Here is a 23,486-nt window from a genome sequence, read left to right as displayed (position 1 = left end):
GTCGGTCACTCTCTCTGTTTGGGGGGTATCGGTCACTCGCTCTGTTTGGGAAGTGTCGGTCACTCTCTCCGTTTGGGGGGTGTCGGTCACTCGCTCTGTTTGGGGGTGTCGGTCACTCTCTCTGTTTGGGGGTGTCGGTCACTCTCTCTGGTGGGTATCGGTCACTCTCTATTTGGGAGGTGTCGGTCATTCTCTGTTTCAGGTGTTTCAATCACTCTCTGTGCTTGGGGGTTGTCAGTCACTCTCTCTGTTTGGGGGTGTTGGTCACTCTCTCTGTTTGGGGGGTATCGGTCACTCGCTCTGTTTGGGGGTGTTGGTCACTCTCTCTGTTTGGGGGCTGTCGGTCACTCTCTCAGTTTGGGATGTGTCGTTCACTCTCTCTGTTTGGGGGGTGTCGGTCACTCTCTCTGTTTGGGGGTTGTCGGTCACTCTCTCTGTTTGGGGGGTGTCGGTCACACTCTCTGTTTCGGGGGTGTCGGTCACTCTCTCTGGGGGGTGGCGGTCACTCTCCCTTTTTTGGGGGGTGTCGGTCAATCTCTCTGTTTGCGGGGTGTCGGTCACTCTCTCTGGGGGGTGTCAGTCACTCTCTGTTTGGAGGGTGTCGGTCACTCTCTCTGTTTGGGGGGTGTCGGTCCCTCTCTCTGTTTGGGGGGTGTCGGTCACTCTCTCTGTTTGGGGGATGTCGGTCACTCTCTCTGTTTGGGGGATGTCGGTCACTCTCTCTGGGGGGTGTCGGTCACTCTCTCTGTTTGGGGGGTGTCGGTCACTCTCTCTGCTTGGGGAGGTGTCGGTCACTCTGTCTGTTTGGGGGTGTCGGTCACTCTCAGTTTGGGCGGGCGTCGGTCACTCTCTGATTGGGGGTGTCGGTCACTCTCTCTGTTTGGGATGTGCCGGTCACTCTCGCTGTTTGGGGGGTGTCGGTCACTCTCTGGGGGGTGTCGGTCACTTTCTCTGTTTGGGAGGTGTCGGTCACTCTCTCTGTTTTGGGGGTGCCGGTCACTCTCTTTGTTTGGGGGGTGTCGGTCACTCTCTCTGTTTGGGGGGTGTCGGTCACTCTCTGGGGGGTGTCGGTCACTCTCTCTGTTTGGGAGGTGTCGGTCACTCTTTCTGTTTGGGGATGTCGGTCACTCTCTCTGTTTGGGGGGTGTTGGTCACTCTCTCTGTTTGGGAGGTGTCGGTCACTCTCACTGTTTGGGGTTGTCAGTCACTCTCTCTGGGGGGTTTCGGTCAATCTCTCTGTTTGGGGGGTGTCGGTCACTCTCTCTGGGCGGTGTCGGTCACTCTCTCTTTTTGGGAGGTGTCGGTCACTCTCTGTGTTTGAGGGATGTCGGTCACCCTCTGTTTGGGGGTGTCAGTCACTCTCTCTGGGGGGGTGTCGGTCACTCTCTCTGTTTGGGGGGTGTCGGTCACTCTATTTGGGGCGTGTCGGTCACTCTTTTTTTGGGAGTTGTCGGTCACTCTCTGTTTGGGGGGTGTCAGTCACTCAATTCAATTCAATTCAATTCAAATCGCTTTATTGGCATGACAAGTTACATCTTATGTTGCCAAAGCATCGAAAAACATTCATGTTTGTACACAAAAATACAGCTCTATCCATACAGTGTATAAACAGATATATCCCTGAGTGTATAAATATACTTTCATATAATTTATATATACTCTTTTCTTATATTTAGTGGTTGTCCCTCTGTTTATGGCAAGCTGTAGCATAGTGTGCCGCTAGTGTTACACAATTTCTCTCTTCCCTTAGTAGGTATGGGAGTTTTTGGTCGTCATTCAAATTTCTGAATTCCGGGCATATTTTTGTGAATTTTGGGTAGAAATTCTCCCTTATGCCCTGATATTTTCTACAAGCTGTGAGGAAGTGCATCTCTGTCTCCACCACTCCCTGACTGCAGTGAGAGCATATCCTGTCCTCTCTTGGTAGCCGGGTCTGCCTGTGTCTACCTTTTTCGATCGCCAGGCTATGTTCACTAAGTCTGTACATTGTCAAGGTTTTTCTCAGTTTGCTATCCTTTACCATGGTCAGGTAATCAGCCATGTTGTATTGTCTGTTTAGGGCCAAGTAGCAATTGAGTTTGCTTTGGGTTTTTGTTGTTTCTGCCCAATATGACAGGTATTTTTCCTTTTGCTTAGCGACGATTGTGTTGGGTCGAATTCTTTGTGTTACGCTGTCACTGTCCTGGGGCTGGTTATTGTTAGTAGTGTTAGTAGTTACTTCACTGAGTCCCAAGACTAGTTGACTGAGGGTATTCTTCTTTATGGTCCTCTCTTGGCATTTCAGGGCTTCGTAATGATAGCATTGGGGGTTGCTCATTTCTAGGTGTTTCCAAAATTTGGTGGCTCTTTTTTGGATAGTGATTATTAATGGATATTGGCCTAGTTCTGCCCTGCATTCATTGTTTACGGTTTTCCTTTGAGTCCGGAGGATACTTTTACAGAATTCTGCATGTAGGATCTCAACTGGGTGTTTGTCCCATTTTGCAAATTCTTGTTGTGTTAGCGGTCCCCACACTTCACTGCCATAGAGTGCAATTGGTTCAATTACTGATTCGAAAATTTGGAGCCAAATGCTAATTGGGATTTCTATTTGGATTGATTTTTTAATGGCATAGAAAGTCCTTCTTGCTTTCTCTTTCAGTTCGTTCACAGCCAGTTTGAAATTTCCCGTAGAACTGATTTTTAAGCCCAAGTATGTGTAGTTAGTGGTTTGTTCAATTTTGGTTGTTCCTAGTGTGAAATTTATTTTGGGTCCCTGATGTCTGGATCTTTGCTGGAACACAAGGACTTTGGTTTTTTGGGGATTTATTGTCAGGGCCCAAGTCTGGCAGTACGACTCCAGCAGATCCAGGTTCTGCTGTAGACCCTCCTTAGTTGGTGACAGCAGAACCAGGTCGTCTGCATAGAGGAGGAATTTAACCTTGGATTCATATAGGGTGAGGCCGGGTGCTGTAGATTGTCCAAGTAGTTTTGCCAATTCATTTATGTAAATATTAAAGAGTGTCGCTGAGATTGGCGAGCCCTGCGTCACCCCCCGCCCCTGTGGGAAGTATTTTGTTTGTTTGTCTCCAATTTTTACTGCACATTTGTTGTTTGTATACGTTGATTTAATTACATCATATATTTTTCCCCCTACCCCACTTTCGATAAGTTTCAGGAATAAACCGTCACTCTCTCTGTTTGGGGGGTGTCGGTCACTCTCTCTGTTTGTGGGGTGTTTGTCACGCTCTCTGTTTGGGGGTTTCGGTCACTCTCTATTTGGGGGGTGTCGGTCACTCTCTCTGTTTGGGGGTGTCGGTCACTCTCTGTTTGGGGGGTGTCGGTCACTCTCTGTTTGGGGGGTGCCGGTCACTCTTTGTTTGGTGGGTGTCGGTAGCTCTCTGTTTGGGGGTGTCGGTCACTCACTGATTGGGGGGTGTCGGTCACTCTCTTTGTTTGGGGGGTGTCGGTCACTCTCTCTGTTGGGGGGGTGTCGGTCACTCTCTCTGTTTGGAGGTGTCGGTCACTCTCTGTTTGGGGTGTCGGTCACTTTCTGTTTGGGGGTGTCGGTCACTCTCTGTTTGGGGGGCCTTGGTCATTCTCTGTTTGGGGGGTGTTGGTCACTCTCTCTGTTTGGGGGCTGTTGGTCACTCTGGGAGGTGTCGGTCACTCTTTTGGGGGGTGTCGGTCACTTTCTCTGTTTGCGGGGTGTCGGTCTCTCTCTGTTTGGAGGGTGTCGGACACTCTCTCTGTTTGGAGGGTGTCGGACACTCTCTCTGTTTGGGGGTGTCGGTCACTCTCTCTGGGGGGTGTCGGTCACTCTCTCTGTTTGGGGGTGTCGGTCACTCTCTCTGTTTGGGAGGAGTCGGTCACTCTCTGTGTTTGAGGGATGTCGGTCACCCTCTGTTTGGGGGTGTCAGTCACTCTCTCTGGGGGGCTGTCGGTCACTCTCTCTGTTTGGGGGGTGTCGGTCACTCTATTTGGGGCGTGTCGGTCACTCTTTTTTTGGGAGTTGTCGGTCACTCTCTGTTTGGGGGGTGTCAGTCACTCAATTCAATTCAATTCAATTCAAATCGCTTTATTGGCATGACAAGTTACATCTTATGTTGCCAAAGCATCGAAAAACATTCATGTTTGTACACAAAAATACAGCTCTATCCATACAGTGTATAAACAGATATATCCCTGAGTGTATAAATATACTTTCATATAATTTATATATACTCTTTTCTTATATTTAGTGGTTGTCCCTCTGTTTATGGCAAGCTGTAGCATAGTGTGCCGCTAGTGTTACACAATTTCTCTCTTCCCTTAGTAGGTATGGGAGTTTTTGGTCGTCATTCAAATTTCTGAATTCCGGGCATATTTTTGTGAATTTTGGGTAGAAATTCTCCCTTATGCCCTGATATTTTCTACAAGCTGTGAGGAAGTGCATCTCTGTCTCCACCACTCCCTGACTGCAGTGAGAGCATATCCTGTCCTCTCTTGGTAGCCGGGTCTGCCTGTGTCTACCTTTTTCGATCGCCAGGCTATGTTCACTAAGTCTGTACATTGTCAAGGTTTTTCTCAGTTTGCTATCCTTTACCATGGTCAGGTAATCAGCCATGTTGTATTGTCTGTTTAGGGCCAAGTAGCAATTGAGTTTGCTTTGGGTTTTTGTTGTTTCTGCCCAATATGACAGGTATTTTTCCTTTTGCTTAGCGACGATTGTGTTGGGTCGAATTCTTTGTGTTACGCTGTCACTGTCCTGGGGCTGGTTATTGTTAGTAGTGTTAGTAGTTACTTCACTGAGTCCCAGGACTAGTTGACTGAGGGTATTCTTCTTTATGGTCCTCTCTTGGCATTTCAGGGCTTCGTAATGATAGCATTGGGGGTTGCTCATTTCTAGGTGTTTCCAAAATTTGGTGGCTCTTTTTTGGATAGTGATTATTAATGGATATTGGCCTAGTTCTGCCCTGCATTCATTGTTTACGGTTTTCCTTTGAGTCCGGAGGATACTTTTACAGAATTCTGCATGTAGGATCTCAACTGGGTGTTTGTCCCATTTTGCAAATTCTTGTTGTGTTAGCGGTCCCCACACTTCACTGCCATAGAGTGCAATTGGTTCAATTACTGATTCGAAAATTTTGAGCCAAATGCTAATTGGGATTTCTATTTGGATTGATTTTTTAATGGCATAGAAAGTCCTTCTTGCTTTCTCTTTCAATTCGTTCACAGCCAGTTTGAAATTTCCCGTAGAACTGATTTTTAAGCCCAAGTATGTGTAGTTAGTGGTTTGTTCAATTTTGGTTGTTCCTAGTGTGAAATTTATTTTGGGTCCCTGATGTCTGGATCTTTGCTGGAACACAAGGACTTTGGTTTTTTCGGGATTTATTGTCAGGGCCCAAGTCTGGCAGTACGACTCCAGCAGATCCAGGTTCTGCTGTAGACCCTCCTTAGTTGGTGACAGCAGAACCAGGTCGTCTGCATAGAGGAGGAATTTAACCTTGGATTCATATAGGGTGAGGCCGGGTGCTGTAGATTGTCCAAGTAGTTTTGCCAATTCATTTATGTAAATATTAAAGAGTGTCGCTGAGATTGGCGAGCCCTGCGTCACCCCCCGCCCCTGTGGGATGTATTTTGTTTGTTTGTCTCCAATTTTTACTGCACATTTGTTGTTTGTATACATTGATTTAATTACATCATATATTTTTCCCCCTACCCCGCTTTCGATAAGTTTCAGGAATAAACCGTCACTCTCTCTGTTTGGGGGGTGTCGGTCACTCTCTCTGTTTGTGGGGTGTTGGTCACGCTCTCTGTTTGGGGGTTTCGGTCACTCTCTATTTGGGGGGTGTCGGTCACTCTCTCTGTTTGGGGGTGTCGGTCACTCTCTGTTTGGGGGGTGTCGGTCACTCTCTGTTTGGGGGGTGCCGGTCACTCTTTGTTTGGTGGGTGTCGGTAGCTCTCTGTTTGGGGGTGTCGGTCACTCACTGATTGGGGGGTGTCGGTCACTCTCTTTGTTTGGGGGGTGTCGGTCACTCTCTCTGTTTGGGGGGTGTCGGTCACTCTCTCTGTTTGGAGGTGTCGGTCACTCTCTGTTTGGGGTGTCGGTCACTTTCTGTTTGGGGGTGTCGGTCACTCTCTGTTTGGGGGGCCTTGGTCATTCTCTGTTTGGGGGCTGTTGGTCACTCTGGGAGGTGTCGGTCACTCTTTTGGGGGGTGTCGGTCACTTTCTCTGTTTGCGGGGTGTCGGTCTCTCTCTGTTTGGAGGGTGTCGGACACTCTCTCTGTTTGGAGGGTGTCGGACACTCTCTCTGTTTGGGGGTGTCGGTCACTCTCTCTGGGGGGTGTCGGTCACTCTCTCTGTTTGGGGGTGTCGGTCACTCTCTGTTTGTGGGGTGTCGGTCACTCTCTCTGTTTGGGAGGTGTCGGTCACTCTCTGTGTTTGAGGGATTTCGGTCACCCTCTGTTTGGGGGTGTCAGTCACTCTCTCTGGGGGGCTGTCGGTCACTCTCTCTGTTTGGGGGGTGTCGGTCACTCTATTTGGGGCGTGTCGGTCACTCTTTTTTTGGGAGTTGTCGGTCACTCTCTGTTTGGGGGGTGTCAGTCACTCAATTCAATTCAATTCAATTCAAATCGCTTTATTGGCATGACAAGTTACATCTTATGTTGCCAAAGCATCGAAAAACATTCATGTTTGTACACAAAAATACAGCTCTATCCATACAGTGTATAAACAGATATATCCCTGAGTGTATAAATATACTTTCATATAATTTATATATACTCTTTTCTTATATTTAGTGGTTGTCCCTCTGTTTATGGCAAGCTGTAGCATAGTGTGCCGCTAGTGTTACACAATTTCTCTCTTCCCTTAGTAGGTATGGGAGTTTTTGGTCGTCATTCAAATTTCTGAATTCCGGGCATATTTTTGTGAATTTTGGGTAGAAATTCTCCCTTATGCCCTGATATTTTCTACAAGCTGTGAGGAAGTGCATCTCTGTCTCCACCACTCCCTGACTGCAGTGAGAGCATATCCTGTCCTCTCTTGGTAGCCGGGTCTGCCTGTGTCTACCTCTTTCGATCGCCAGGCTATGTTCACTAAGTCTGTACATTGTCAAGGTTTTTCTCAGTTTGCTATCCTTTACCATGGTCAGGTAATCAGCCATGTTGTATTGTCTGTTTAGGGCCAAGTAGCAATTGAGTTTGCTTTGGGTTTTTGTTGTTTCTGCCCAATATGACAGGTATTTTTCCTTTTGCTTAGCGACGATTGTGTTGGGTCGAATTCTTTGTGTTACGCTGTCACGCTCCTGGGGCTGGTTATTGTTAGTAGTGTTAGTAGTTACTTCACTGAGTCCCAAGACTAGTTGACTGAGGGTATTCTTCTTTATGGTCCTCTCTTGGCATTTCAGGGCTTCGTAATGATAGCATTGGGGGTTGTTCATTTCTAGGTGTTTCCAAAATTTGGTGGCTCTTTTTTGGATAGTGATTATTAATGGATATTGGCCTAGTTCTGCCCTGCATTCATTGTTTACGGTTTTCCTTTGAGTCCGGAGGATACTTTTACAGAATTCTGCATGTAGGATCTCAACTGGGTGTTTGTCCCATTTTGCAAATTCTTGTTGTGTTAGCGGTCCCCACACTTCACTGCCATAGAGTGCAATTGGTTCAATTACTGATTTGAAAATTTTGAGCCAAATGCTAATTGGGATTTCTATTTGGATTGATTTTTTAATGGCATAGAAAGTCCTTCTTGCTTTCTCTTTCAGTTCGTTCACAGCCAGTTTGAAATTTCCGGTAGAACTGATTTTTAAGCCCAAGTATGTGTAGTTAGTGGTTTGTTCAATTTTGGTTGTTCCTAGTGTGAAATTTATTTTGGGTCCCTGATGTCTGGATCTTTGCTGGAACACAAGGACTTTGGCTTTTTGGGGATTTATTGTCAGGGCCCAAGTCTGGCAGTACGACTCCAGCAGATCCAGGTTCTGCTGTAGACCCTCCTTAGTTGGTGACAGCAGAACCAGGTCGTCTGCATAGAGGAGGAATTTAACCTTGGATTCATATTGGGTGAGGCCGGGTGCTGTAGATTGTTCAAGTAGTTTTGCCAATTCATTTATGTAAATATTAAAGAGTGTCGGTGAGATTGGCGAGCCCTGCGTCACCCCCCGCCCCTGTGGGAAGCATTTTGTTTGTTTGTCTCCTATTTTAACTGCACATTTGTTGTTTGTATACATTGATTTAATTACATCATATGTTTTTCCCCCTACCCCGCTTTCGATAAGTTTCAGGAATAAACCGTCACTCTCTCTGTTTGTGGGGTGTCGGTCACTCTCTCTGTTTGTGGGGTGTCGGTCACTCTCTCTGTTTGGGGGTTTCGGTCACTCTCTATTTGGGGGGTGTCGGTCACTCTCTGTTTGGTGGGTGTCGGTCACTCTCTGTTTGGGGGGTGCTGGTCACTCTTTGTTTGGTGGGTGTCGGTCGCTCTCTGTTTGGGGGTGTCGGTCACTCACTGATTGGGGGGTGTCGGTCACTCTCTTTGTTTGGGGGGTGTCGGTTGCTCTCTCTGCGGGGTGTCGGTCACTCGCTGTTTGGGAGTTGTCGGTCACTCTCTCTGTTTGGGGGTGTCGGTCACTCTCTGTTTGGGGGTGTCGGTCACTTTCTGTTTGGGGTGTCGGTCACTCTCTGTTTGGGGGGCCTTGGTCATCCTCTGTTTGGGGGGTGTCGGTCACTCTCTCTGTTTGGGGGCTGTTGGTCACTCTGGGAGGTGTTGGTCACTCTCTGGGCGGTGTTGGTCACTCTCTCTGTTTGGGGGGTGTCGGTCACTCTCTCTGTTTGGGGGGTGTCGGTCATTCTCTCTGTTTGGGGGGTGTCGGTCACTCTCTCTGGGGGTGTCGGCCACTCTCTGTGTTTAGGGGGGTGTTGGTCACTCTCTCTGTTTGGGGGTGTCGGTCACTCTCTCTGTTTGGGGGTGTCGGTCACTCTCTCTGTTTGGGGGTGTTGGTCACTCTCTCTGTTTGGGGGTGTCGGTCACTCTCTCTGTTTTTGGGTGTCGGTCACTCTGTTTGGGGGTGTCGGTCACTCTCTCTGTTTGGGGGGTGTCGGTCACTCTGTTTGGGGGGTGTCGGTCACTCTCTCTGTTTGGGGGGTGTCGGTCACTCTGGGGGGTGTCGGTCACTCTGTTTGGGAGGTGTCGGTCACTCTCTCTGTTTGGGGGGTGTCGGTCACTCTGGGGGGTTTCGGTTACTCTCTGTTTGGGGGGTGTCGGTCACTCTGTTTGGGGGGTGTCGGTCACTCTCTCTGTTTGGGCGGTGTTGGTCACTCTCTCTGTTTGGGGGGTGTCGGTCACTCTCTCTGTTTGGGGGGTGTTGGTCGCTCTCTCTGTTTGGTGGGTGTCGGTCACTCTGTTTGGGGGGTGTCGGTCACTCTCTCTGTTTGGGCGGTGTTGGTCACTCTCTCTGATTGGGGGGGTGTCGGTCAGTCTCTCTGTTTGTGGGTGTCGGTCACTCTCTCTGATTGGGGGGGTGTCGGTCACTCTCTCTGTTTGGGGGAGTGTTGGCCACTCTCTCTGTTTGGGGGTGTTGGTCACTCTCTCTGTTTGGGAGGTGTCGGTCACTCTCTCTGGGGGGTGTCGGTCACTCTCTCTGTTTGGGGGAGTGTTGGTCACTCTCTCTGTTTGGGGGTGTTGGTCACTCTCTCTGTTTCGGTGGTGTTGGTCACTGTGGGTGGGTGTCGGTCATTCTCTCTGTTCGGGGGCTGTCGGTCACTCTGTTTGGGGGGTGTAGGTCACTCTCGGGGGGTGTTGGTCTCTCTCTGTTTGGGGGTTGTCGGTCACTTTCTCTGTTTGTGGGTGTGTTGGTAACGCTCTCTGTTTGGGGGTGTCGGTCACTCTCTGGGGGGTGTCGGTCACTCTCTGTTTGGGGGGTGTCGGTCACTCTCTGTTTGGGGGTGTGTCGGTCACTCTCTGTTTGGGGGGTGTCGGTCACTCTCTCTGTTTAGGGGGTGTCGGTCACTCTCTCTGTTTGGGGGGTGTTGGTCACTCTCTCTGTTTGAGGGGTGTTGGTCACTATCCCTGCTGATTATCATGCTTGGTTGTCCTTATCTAGCCCAGTGTGCGTGCAATGTTCCTTAAATCATTTCACTGTCTTAGGAGATTGTTGCACTATGAATCTAGATTTGGTGAATACCAGCATCCCAAATGCTTAGTGATCCTTTTCACTGTGTCATTTCCATTGTGTTTGCAGGTGATTTTCTTCAGAAAATGTTCATGAATTCTCTGCAACAATTCTTGATGTAAGTGATTCGTTGATTGTTTATTCGCTGATGTTTTCCAGCCACCGGTGAATCCGTTATGTTTAGAATCTTGTGAAATGAATGGAAAGGATGAAGATGTTCAGCAGGAATTCGTCACACTGAACCAGCCAGATGAACATACGACTATGAATAAATGCCGTTCCTCTGAAAGTTCGATTGTCACAGCAAGGTCATCAAGTAACTTTACAATAAGAACTGTATCTAGCAAAAAAACAACTGCTAAGGTAGGCACAATAAAATCATCCTCTATTTTCCTCATTTTTCTGCCAGTTTTCTCTCCACCCCTGCTCTTCAGGGTGCGGGTTTCTTGCGAGTTCCAGGCTGTATGCAGGCTCTAGTGCCTCACCCAAGTAGTCATCATTGTGTAATAACAACAGAAAATGCTGGAAACACTCAGCAGGCCAGGCAGCATCCGTGGAGAGAGAAACAGAGTTAACGTTTCAGGTCTGGGACCCTTCATCAGAACTGGTAAAAGTTGGAGATGTAACAGGTTTTAAGCAGGTGCAGAGGCAGGGAAAGGAGGGGGGAGGGGAGGAAGGAACTAAAGGGGCGGTCTGTGCTAGGATTAAAGGCAGGAGAGATAAAATGTTGCAAATGGGGATGACAGAATAATCAACAGCTGCCGCCTGAAAAAATGGGGGCAGGGGTTAAAGTCTGAAATTGTTAAACTCGATGTTGAGTCCAGAAGGCTGTAAAGTGCCTAATCGAGCTTATGTGAGCTTCATTGGAACGGTGTAAGAGGGCAAGGATAGAGAGGTCAGAGTGGGAGTGGAGCAGAGAATTAAAGTGACAAGCGACCAGAAGATCGGGGTCACCCTTACAGACTGAACGGAGGTGTTCCGCAAAGCGGTCACCCAATCTGTGTTTGGTCTCCCCAATGTAGAGGAGACCGCATCATAAGCAACGAATACAGTATATTAAATTGCAAGAAGTACAAGTAAATCACTGTTTCACCTGGAAGGGGTGTTTGGGGCCCTGGACAGTGGGAAGGGAGGAGGTAAAAGGGCAGGTGTTGCATCTCCTGCGCTTGCATGGGAAGGTGCCGAGCGAAGGGGAAGGAGTGTTAGGGGTGATAGAGGAGTGGACTAGGGTGTTGTGGAGGGAGTGGTCCCTTCGGAATGCCAAAAGGGGAGGTGAGGGGAAGATGCGTTTGGTGGTGGGATCACGTTAGAAATGGTGATCCCACCATGGATGATCCGTTGAATGTGGAGGCTGGTGGGGTGAAAGGTGAGGACAAGGAGAACCCTATCATGGTTCTGGGAGGGAGGGGAAGGGGTGAGAGCAAAAGTGCGGGAAATGGAATGGCCATGGTCGAGGGTCGTGTCAACCACGGTAGAGGGGAATCCTCAGTTGAGGAAAAAGGAAGACATGTCAGAAGCACTGGTATGGAAGGTGGCATCGTCAGAACAGATGCGGCGGAGACAGAGAAACTGGGAGAATGGAATAGAGTCCTTACAGGAAGCGGGGTGGGAGGAAGTGTAATCCAGGTAGCTGTAGGAGTTTGGGCTTGTCGTGGATGTTTGTCAATAGTCTATCCCCAGAACTGGCAACAGAGCAGTCAAGGAAGGGAAGTGAAGAGTCGGAAATGGACCATGTGAAGGTGAGGGAAGGGTGTTTTTTTCAGATTTCCAGCATCCGCAGTATTTTGTTATTGTGTAGTCATCATTGTGTGTTGAGCCTGAGCGATGAAAGTAGCAGAAGACTACCCAATGCAAGCGTCGCTGTCCTATTCTCAGGCTTGTAGTTCGTTTTGACTTGTGAATTACAAGGGAAATAATTAATGAATCACCCAAAAGCTCTTTAGTTAAACAAGGTCATTTATTAAAGGAAAAGAAGAGAGAAAAGAAAACAAAAATGCTTATAGATTTAAATGGCTTATAGATTTTTATCTACCTGGCAATCCAATGCCCTTCTCACTCTACTCTTAGCAATAAAGATGCTCTAGCAATACAATGCCCAAATATGTTCTAAGTAAATGGTCATACAATCACCCCGAAGTGGACATATGGTGGAGAAAGCCGAAAGGAAACAACTGTCAAAAGTGCCATAGTGTGTCAAGTCACACCTTCCCTTTGGGCTGATTCACTTTACCCATTTCCCGCTTCTCCTCTTGACGGGACTCGAATAACCTAGTCATTGTCCGTAACACCTTCTCCTCAGTGTGCTCATCATCGGGATCGAACCAGTTTTCCATGAGTCCTTATATCGGACAAACTATGGCTAGTCAGGGTCCTTAACCAATGATTCAATCCCTTTCCTTCTAATTTTCTCTCAAAATCAAATCAAATCAAATCAACTTTTATTGTCATTGTTAGTGCACAAGTGCAGTACAACGAAATGTAGGCTTGCGGCTCCCGAGAGTGTACATTTGGATTAAGACATTTAAACATTCAACATACATTTGGCTTGTAGTATATTAACATAAACATAACCATAATAAAGTGCATTGGCAGATGTGCAGGCTTTAGAGTTTATTTGTGGAGTTCAGTAGGATGACAGCCCTGGGAAAGAAGCTGTTCCTAAATCTGGTCGTACGGGTGCGAATGCATCTGTAGCGTCTCCCAGATGGCAGGAGGGCGAACAGACTGTGGCTGGGGTGGGTAGGGTCTTTGATGATGGACCGTGACCTCCGTAGACAGCGTTTCTGGTATATGTGCTCTATGGTCGGTAGCCGGGTGCCGGTAATGTGTTGGGCAGTTTTGACTACCCGCTGCAGGGCTTTCTGGTCATAGTAGCTACAGCTGCCATACCATACTGTGATACAGTTTGTCAGGATGCTCTCTATAGTGCAGTGGTAAAAGTTAGAGAGGATCAGGGGTGACAGGTTACATCCCTTCAGCCTCCTTAGGAAATATAGGTGCTGCTGGGCCTTCTTCACCAGAGAGGAGGTATTGAGGGACCAGGAGAGGTCTTCCGTGATGTGGACTCCGAGGAACTTAAAGCTGTCCACCCTTTCCACCACAGCCCCATTGATGTGGATGGGGGTGTGACTTCCGCCTTTAGACTTCCTGAAGTCCACAATGATTTCTTTGGTTTTCTTGATGTTAAGGGCCAGGTTGTTATCGGCGCACCACTTCACGAGATGCTGGACCTCCTCCCTGTAGGCTGACTCATTGTTGTTGGTGATCTGGCCTACTACCGTGGTGTCATCCGCAAACTTAATGATGGTGTTGGAACCATTAACAGCCACACAGTGGGTGAAGAGGGAGTAGAGGAGCGGGCTCAGCACACATCCTTGTGGGGCCCCCGTGTTCAGGGTCACGGGGGGGGGAGGTGTGGTTACCTAATTTGACAGACTGGGGTCTGTTTGTTAGGAAGTCCAGGGTCCAGTTGCAGAGGGAAGTGTTCAGGCCAAGAGTTTGGAGTTTGGTGGCCAGCTTGTTGGGGACGATAGTGTTGAATGCTGAGCTGTAGTCTATGAACAGCATTCTGATGTAGGTCTCCTTACCATCTAGGTGATTCAGTGCCAAGTGTAGAGCAGTTGTGATTGCATCCTCCGTTGATCTGTTTGCACGATAGGCAAACTGGTATTGGTCAAGAGAGGATATCTCCTCCTAAGGTTTCATTGTACACTACCCAGAGTCGATCAGCAAACTGCCTAGGCCATTCTTTCGAGCCTTGGGTGGTCGATACTATCTTTCGAAAAGGGTTTCCTACTCCGACCCCCAATAATTTCCGTAATTCGTCCACCAATTCCTCCCAGTCTGATTCGCCATTCCTATGGGCCTTCGGGAGTCCCCCTAAAACATCAGGTTCTAACGTGAACAACAACAGCCTTTTCTTCCTTCTTGCAATTTGCCATAGAGGCATGTTGCTCTACTATCATTAGATAGTTTTCTATCTCTCCTCCCCTACTCAATTTGCCCATTTCTTTTGCTGAACTTTAAAGATCGGTTAGGGAGTACTCCTTTCTTCCTCCAGACCTCCGTCTCGGATGTGTCATATTTATACTTAGTGGTACAGAGGGGACACATTCTCCCATCCTTCCTTTCCGTGGGTGCACACACCGGGGTCTCCAATGTTCCCCAGGCGGTCCACAGTCTAACTCCTCTTCCTCATCGCTTACATACTCCGTTGCCATCGCACAGACTATCCCCTTTTTGGCGGACAGTTTCCTCTCTAACTCCCGAATTCTTCTTTCACATTTTACATGGCTTTCTTTCCCCTTCTTTTCTAGAACTGACTGGTGGGCCACTCTCACTGCGGTTTTCAAGTCCTTATTCTGCCTTTCGGCCTTGTCTGCTCTCTCCTATTGTCTGGACACTTCCTGTTCCCATCTATCACTCAGCTTCTGCCCGTCTAAGACATGGCTCTTTTGGTATAGAATTTCAATGAGCTGATGCTCCCTTTCACGCTCCCGGTTTTCTCTTTCCTCACTCAGTTCTTTTAACAATCGGTCGACAACCGCCTCCCGATTGCTAGCTCTTGCATCCTTTTCCTCGATCTCTTTCCTTAAGCTGATCTTTTCACATTCATCATTTTTAAATTGTCTCTGCTATGCCATGAGCCAGACAGCTTTTAGCAAACCCTGTGTCCCCTGTTCAGCTTCACAAACGAGATCTTCCCTGTCGATTATCACTCGAACCCAACCTTCTTTCAAAGACAGCTTCCCTGCTATATACTTAGTTACTAGCTCAGCCATAGCTTTCTTCTTTGAATTTGGGTGTTTCATCTTATTTTCCCTTTGCACAGGTCCTGCCGCAGCTCGCCACTGTAAGCCTCGCTGTCCTATTCTCAGGCTTGTAGTTCGTTTTGACCCACAAATTACAAGGGAAATAATTAATGAATCACCCAAAAGCTCTTAAGTTAAATAAAGTCATTTATTAAAGGAAAAGAGAGAAAAAATAAAACAAAAACGCTTCTAGATTTAAATGGCAACACAATGCCCTTCTTACTCTACCTGGCAATCCAATGCCCTTCCTACTCTACTCTAAGCAATAAAGATGCTCTAGCAATACAATGCCCAAATATGTTCAAAGTAAATGGTCATACAATCATCCCGACGTGGCCAGCTCCTGTTGATTGCAGTTCTTCTTCCGACCCCTTGACTGTATAAACGAAGCTACCTTAACAGCTTCTTTTATCTTTTTCCTTTCAATGGTGGACAGGATGTTGCATGGCCAAGGCCTCATGACCTATCGATGATAGCCTTAGATCATGATAACCAATAAAATATCGCAATTTTTGTTTAAAACTTAAAGTTAAAGCCAGCATGTGAAGACCACAGTAACAGTTGATTGGCTGTATAGCTCACGCAAATCTCAACCATCGAGCTGGGAAACTTTCTGATAAGGCTTGTTTCTTGAAGAGGGACATTGAGTTCTGTGTTATCACGTCAAGGCCGAATCCCTCATTGTTTACACAGATGTTTCCTTTAGCTACACAATGTCTTTGTTCCTTCTTGATAGCACTGTTTGGTTTCGCTGCCCTGCCACAGCTCAGCAGGCTCCAATGTCCAGCCCGCAAATTGTGTACAAGGGCCTCAGTTCCTTACACCACTGGTGGCAATAACACAGCCAAGCCACATTTTCACTCAACAGCATCATTAGATAAGTCTAGGCATGCTTATCCTGCTAACCCAGGAGGGCTGAGGAAGAGTGTAGCACCACAAATGCTGTCCTGAATGATTCAATCCTGAGCCTTTTCTGAGCTGTCTTTCTCAGTGATAAATTTCTATTTCTAATTTTTCTTTTTCCCATGGATGATTGGAGCTCAAAATCTGCAAAGCCTGTCTGTCCCAGACTGATGGTAATAGGCCCTTCAAGCTCCTTCCAGACCAAGAATTGTAATTCCTGGTAAGGTTCCACAGGGGTTAACAAATATTGTTTGCAGACTGCCTTTGCATGTGTCAAAGGCTGTATAAGTTTTAATTTGTTTAAATTACCAATTCATACATTGTACTTCACTTACCTACCTGACACGCTGGAGTAAGACAGACCTCGGAGACACATGGAGTAATGATCAACTCACGTACTGAGGGACACAGGGGGAGCACTGATCGACTCACATAATGAAGGACACATTGATCGACTCACAGCACTGAAGGACACAGGGGGAGCACTAATCGACTCACAACACTGTGGGACACAGGGGGAGCACTGATCGACACAGCACTGAGGGACACAGGGGGCGCACTGATCGACTCCGATACTGAGAGACAGAGGGGGAGCAGTGATCGACTCACATACTGAGGGACACATGGGAGCACTGATCGACTCACAGCACTGAGGGACACAGGGGGAGCACTGATCGACTCCCATACTGAGAGACAGAGGGGGAGCACTGATCGACTCAGATACTGATGGACACAGGGGGAGCACTGATCGACTCACATACTGAGGGACACGGGGGAGCACTGATCGACTCATGGCACTGAGGGACATGGGGAGCACTGATCGACTCACATACTGAGGGACACGGGGGAGCATTGATCGACTCACAGCACTGAAGGACACAGGGGGAGCACTAATCGACTCACAACACTGTGGGACACAGGGGGAGCACTGATCGACACAGCACTGAGGGACACAGGGGGCGCACTGATCGACTCCGATACTGAGAGACAGAGGGGGAGCAGTGATCGACTCACATACTGAGGGACACAGGGGGAGCACTGATCGACTCCCATACTGAGAGACAGAGGGGGAGCACTGATCGACTCAGATACTGATGGACACAGGGGGAGCACTGATCGACTCACATACTGAGGGACACGGGGGAGCACTGATCGACTCATGGCACTGAGGGACATGGGGAGCACTGATCGACTCACATACTGAGGGACACGGGGGAGCACTGATCGACTTACGGCACTGAGGGACACAGAGGGAGCATTGATCGACTCACAGCACTGAGGGTCACAGGGCGAGACTGATCGACTCACAGCACTGAGGGTCACGGGGAGCACTGATCGACACACCTACTGAGGGACACGGGGAGCCCTGATCGACTCACATACTGAGGGACACAGAGGGAGCACTGATCGACTCACAGCACTGAGGGACACAGGGGGAGCACTGATCAACTCACATACTGAGGGACACAGGGGGAGCACTGATCGACTCACAGCATTGAGGGACACAGGGGGAGCACTGATCAACTCACATACTGAGGGACACAGTGGGAGCACTGATCAACTCACATACTGAGGGACACAGGGGGAGCACTGATCGACTCACATACTGAGGGACACGGGGGGAGCACTGATCGACTTACATACTGAGGGACACAGGGCGAGCACAGATCGACTCACATATTCAGGGAAACATGGGAGCACTGATCGACTTACATACTGAGCGACACGGGAGCACTGAACGACTCACATACTGAGGGACACATAGCAGCACTGATCGACTCACACACTGAAGGACACAGGGGGAGCACTGATCGACTCACATAGTGAGGGACACGGGGGAGGAATGATCGACTCATATACTGAGGGACAGAGAGGGAGCACTGATCGACTCACAGCACTGAGGGACACAGAGGGAGTACAGGTCGACTCACATACTGAAGGACATAGGGGCAGCACTGATCGACTCACTGCACTGAGGGACACAGGGGGAGCACAGATCGACTCACATACTGAAGGACACATGGGAGCACTGATCGACTCACATACTGAAGGACACGGGAGCAGTGATCGACTCACATACTGAGGGACACAGGGTAGCACTTATCGACACACATACTGAGTGACACAGGTGGAGCACTGATCAACTCACATACTGAGGGACACGGGGAGCACTGATCGACTCACGGCACTGAGGGACACAGGGGGAGCACTGATCGACTCGCATACTGAGGGACACGGGGGAGCACTGATCGACTCACGGCACTGAAGGACACGGGGGAGCACTGATCGACTCATATACTGAGGGACAGAGGGGGAGCACTGATCGACTCACAGCACTGAGGGACACGGGGAGCACTGATCGACTCAGTGCCCCCCCTCTGTCCCTCAGTACTGGGGCAGGAGGGAGCTGTTCCGTTGGGATGGGCTTCACTTGGCCAGTGCTGGGACTAGAGTCCTGGCGGATCATATAACTAGGGCTGTAGAGAGGGCTTTAAACTAACTAGTGGGGGGGAGATTCCTAGAGAGCAACCAATAAAAATGACAACAGAGAAGGTCATAGACTTTGGTAGCAGTGGGGAAATTAAAAACCAGAGCGTGTCAGGAAGGGGCAGAAGGTATGGAGTAAAAGGTAAAGTAATAAAAAGGGCAAAAGCAGGAACTAAGTGTCACAAAACATATTTGAAAGTTCTCTATCTGAATGCACGTAGCATTCGTAACAAAATAGACGAGTTAATGGCACAAATAACTACATATGGGTATGATGTTGTGGCCATTACAGAAACATGGCTGCAGGGTGACAATGCCTGGGAATTAAACATACCAGGTTATTTAACGATCAGGAAGGACAGGCAGGAAGGAAGGGGAGGTGGGGTGGCTATGTTAATAAAGGAAGGAATCACTGTAATACAGAGAAATGATATTGGGTCAAAAGATCAGGATAATGAAACAGTTTGGGTGGAGGTAAGGAATAATAAGGGGAAAAAAACACTAGTGGGCATAGTCTATAGGCCTCCGAACAGTGGCAACTCTGTTGGACGGAGTATCAATCAGGAAATAGTTGAGGCTTGTAATAAGGGAACATCTATAATTATGGGGGATTTTAACTATCATATTAATTGGACAAATCAAATTGGGCAGGGCTGCCTTGAGGATGAATTCATTGAGTGTATTAGGGATGGGTTTCTTGAGCAGTATGTAACTGAACCGACCAGGGGGCAAGCAACCTTAGATCTGGTCCTGTGTAACGAGACAGGATTAATTAAAAATGTCCTAGTAAAGGATCCCCTTGGAATGAGTGACCATAACATGGTTGAATTCCATATTCAATTAGAGGGTGAGAAGGTTGGATCTCAAACAAGCGTGCTAAGCTTGAATAAAGGAGACTATGAAGGTATGAGAGCGGAATTGAGTAGAGTGGATTGGGAAAATAGACTAAAGGGTAAGACGATACATGATCAGTGGTGTACATTTAAGGAATTATTTTACAACTTCCAAAAAATATATATTCCACTGAGAAGAAAAGGGTGTAAAAGAAAAGACAGCCATCCGTGGCTAAGTAAATAAATTAAGGATAGTATTCGACTAAAAACAAGGGCATATAAGGTAGCCAAGTCTAGTGGGAGGATAGAGGATTGGGAAAACTTTAAAAGACAGCAAAAAATAACAAAAAGATTGATTAAGAAAGGGAAGATAGATTATGAAAGTAAATTAGCAAAAAATATAAAAACAGATAGTAAGAGTTTTTATAGTTATATAAAAAGAAAAAGCGTGGCTAAAGTAAATGTTGGTCCCTTAGAGGATGAGGCCGGGAAATTAATGGTGGGAAATATGGAGATGGCAAAAACACTGAATATTTTACATCAGTCTTTACAGTAGAAGACACTAAGAATATCCCAACACTGGACAAACAGGGGGCTAAAGGGGGGGAGGAGCTAAAAACGATCAAAATCACTAAGGAAGTGGTACTCGGTAAAATAATGGGACTCAAGGCAGATAAATCACCTGGACCTGATGGCTTACATCCTAGGGTCTTGAGGGAAGTGGCGGTAGGGATTGTGGATGCATTGGTAATAATTTTCCAAAACTCCCTGGACTCGGCAAAGGTCCCGGCAGACTGGAAAACTGCTAATGTAACACCCTTATTTAAAAAGGGCAGTAGACAGAAGGCTGGAAACTATAGACCGGTTAGCCTAACATCTGTGGTAGGTAAAATTTTGGAGTCCATTATTAAGGAGACAGTAACAGGACATTTGGATAATCATAATTTAATCGGACAAAGTCAGCATGGTTTTATGAAGGGGATGTCATGTTTGACAAATTTGCTGGAGTTCTTTGAGGAAGTAACGTATAGGGTGGATAAAGGGGAACCAGTGGACGTAGTGTATTTAGACTTCCAAAAGGCATTTGACAAGGTGCCACACAAAAGATTATTGCTTAAGATAAAAAATCACGGGATTGGGGGTAATATTCTGGAATGGAGAGAGGATTGGCTATCTAACAGAAGGCAGAGAGTTGGGATAAATGGTTCATTCTCAGACTGGCAATCAGTAACTAGTGGTGTTCCGCAGGGGTCAGTGCTGGGTCCCCAACTCTTTACAATCTATATTAACGATTTGGAGGAGGGGACCGAGTGTAACATATCAAAGTTTGCAGATGATACTAAGATGGGAGGGAAAGTAGTGAGTGAGGAGGACATAAAAAACCTGCAAGGCGACATCGACAGGCTAAGTAAGTGGGCAGAGATTTGGCAGATGGAATACAATACTGGAAAGTGTGAGGTTATGCACTTTGGCAGGAAAAATCGTAGAGCAAGTTATTATCTTAATGGCAAGAAACTGGAAAGTACTGAAGTACAAAGGGATCTGGGGGTCCTGGTGCACGAAACTCAAAAGGTGAGTATGCAGGTGCAGCAAGTGATTAAGAAGGCCAATGGAATGTCGGCTTTCATTGCTGGGGGATAGAATATAAAAATAGGGAGGTATTGCTTCAGTTGTACAAGGTATCGGTGAGACCGCACCTGGAATACTGCGTACAGTTTTGTTGTCCATACTTAAGAAAGGACATACTTGCTCTCGAGTCAGTACAAAGAAGGTTCACTCGGTTAATCCTGGGGATGAGGGGATGGACATATGAGGAGAGGTTGAGTAGATTGGGACTCTACTCATTGGAGTTCAGAAGAATGAGAGGCGATCTTATTGAAACATATAAGATTGTGAAGGGGTTGGATCGGGTGGATGCGGGGAAGATGTTCCCGATGATGGGTGAAACTAGAACTAGGGGGCAGAGTCTTAGAATAAGGGGCTGCTCTTTCAAAACTGAGATGAGGAGGAACTACTTCACTCAGAGGGTGGTAGGTCCATGGAATATGCTGCCCCAAAAAGCTGTAGAAGCTACATCGTTACATAAATTTAAAACAGAAATAGACAGTTTCCTAGAAGTAAAGGGAATTAAGGGTTACGGGGAGCGGGCAGGAATTTGGACATGAGTCTAGGTTCGGATCGGTCATGGCCCTGTGGGTAGCGGAGCGGGCCCAGGGGCCGTGTAGCCTGATCCTGCTCCTATTTCGTGTGTCTAATTCTGTTAGATTCAGGAGATGGTTCTGTGATAGTGGATTGGCGGTTAGGATCAGATCAGCCATGATCTTATTGAATGGCGGAGCAGGCTCGAGGGGCCGATTGGCCTACTCCTGCTCCTATTTCTTATGTTCTTATGTTCTTATAACACTGAGGGACACAGAGGGAGCACAGATCGAAATACATACTGAAGGATACATGGGAGCACTGATCGACTCACAGCACTGAGGGACACGGGGAGCACTGATCGACTCACAAACTGAGGGGCACGGGAGCACTGATCGACTCACATACTGAGGGTCGCAGGGGGAGCACTGACAGACTCACATACTGAAGGACACTGGGGGAGAACTGATCGACTCATATAGAGAGGGACACAGGGGGAGCACTGATTGACTCACATACTTCGGGACACAGGGGGAGCCCTGATCGACTCACATACTGAGGGACACAGAGGGAGCACTGATCGACTCACAGCACTGAGGGACACAGGGGGAGCACTGATCGACTCATATAGTGAGGGACACAGGGGGAGCACTGATTGACTCACATACTTAGGGGCAGAGGGGGAGCACTGATCGACTCACATACTGAGGGACACGGGGAGCACTGATCGACTCAGTACTGAGTGACACGGGGAGCACTGATCGACTCACAGCACTGAGGGACACAGAGGGAGCACAGATCGACTCACATACTGAAGGACACATGGGAGTACTGATCGACTCACATACTGAAGGACACAGGGGGAGCACTGATTGACTCACAGCACTGAGGAACACAGGGGGAGCACTGATCAACTCACATACTGAGGGACACGGGGAGCACTGATCGACTCATGGCACTGAGGGACACAGGGGGAGTGTGGTGTATGTGCCTTTAAGAGCCCCAGGTAGCGGAGCGGGCCCAGGGGCCGTGTAGCCTGATCCTGCCCCAAGGGGGGTAGGGAAAAAGCAGGTAATTACAGACCTGTAAGCCTTACATCAGTTGTGGGCAAAATGCTGGAGTCCATCATTAAGGATGAAATAGCGCAGCACTTAGCAAATGGGGACAGGATAGGACAGAGTCAACATGGATTTACAAAGGGTAAATCGTGCTTGACTAATCTATTGGAATTTTTTGAGGGAGTAACTGGTAGAATAGATGGGGGAGAGCCAGTAGATGTGGTGTACCTGGACTTCCAAAAGGCCTTCGATAAGGTCCCACATAAAAGATTAGCATGGAAAATTGAGGCTCATGGGATAAAGGGGAAAGTTTTGGCGTGGATAGGGAACTGGCTGTCAGATAGAAAACAGAGAGTTGGAATAAACGGCTCATTTTCTGAATGGCAGGCAGTAACAAGTGGGGTACCACAGGGATCTGTCCTGGGCCCCCAGCTGTTCACAATTTACATTAATGACCTGGATCAGGGAGTCGGATGCAGCATTTCCAAATTTGCAGACGACACTAAACTAGGAGGGGGGGTGGGCTCAGAGGAAGAGACCAGGAAGCTCCAGAGCGATTTGGACAGACTGGGCGATTGGGCGGATAAATGGCAGATGCACTATAATGTGGACAAGTGCGAAGTTATCCACCTTGGGTGCAGGAACGGGAGGGCAAATTATTATTTAAATGGCAATAGATTGGGAGAGGGGGAAGTACAGAGAGACCTGGGTGTTCTTGTACACCAGTCACTGAAGGCGAGCATGCAGGTGCAACAGGCGGTCAAGAAGGCAAACGGTATGCTGGCCTTCATAGCAAAAGGGTTAGAATACAGGAACAGGGATACCTTGCTGCAGCTGTACAGGGCACTGGTGAGACCACACCTCGAGTACTGTGTACAGTTTTGGTCGCCTCATCTGAGGAAGGATGTTCTTGCCATGGAGGGGGTGCAGCGGCGATTCACCAGGCTGATACCAGGAATGGCGGGAATGACCTATGAGGAGAGACTATGTAGTTTAGGGATGTACACACTGGAGTTTAGAAGATTGAGAGGGGACCTCATAGAAGTGTATAAAATTCTGACAGGTCTAGACAGACTGGATGCAGAAGGAATGTTTCCCTTGGCGGGTGAGAACAGAACTAGAGGACAT

The 23,486-nt window shown here is 48.0% G+C and overlaps 1 protein-coding gene across 1 annotated transcript in view; it reads left to right on the top strand.

Moving 5' to 3' along the window:
• The window catches only part of LOC147108459 (uncharacterized), a 777,120-nt gene that overhangs the window by 334,354 nt on the left and 419,280 nt on the right, over positions 1-23,486 (top strand). Inside the window, exon 13 of the mRNA XM_086005101.1 lies at positions 10,287-10,490. Coding sequence (XP_085861227.1) covers positions 10,287-10,490 — 204 coding nt within the window. The remainder of the gene's footprint in view (positions 1-10,286; positions 10,491-23,486) is intronic.

The sequence above is a fragment of the Somniosus microcephalus genome, chromosome 13, assembly GCF_052327205.1.
Source record: "Somniosus microcephalus isolate GS21.2 chromosome 13, FLI_Smic_1.0, whole genome shotgun sequence".
Taxonomy (NCBI): Eukaryota; Metazoa; Chordata; class Chondrichthyes; order Squaliformes; family Somniosidae; genus Somniosus; species Somniosus microcephalus.
Note: the sequence above shows the minus strand (reverse complement) of the source record. Positions and strands in the feature narration are given on the sequence as shown.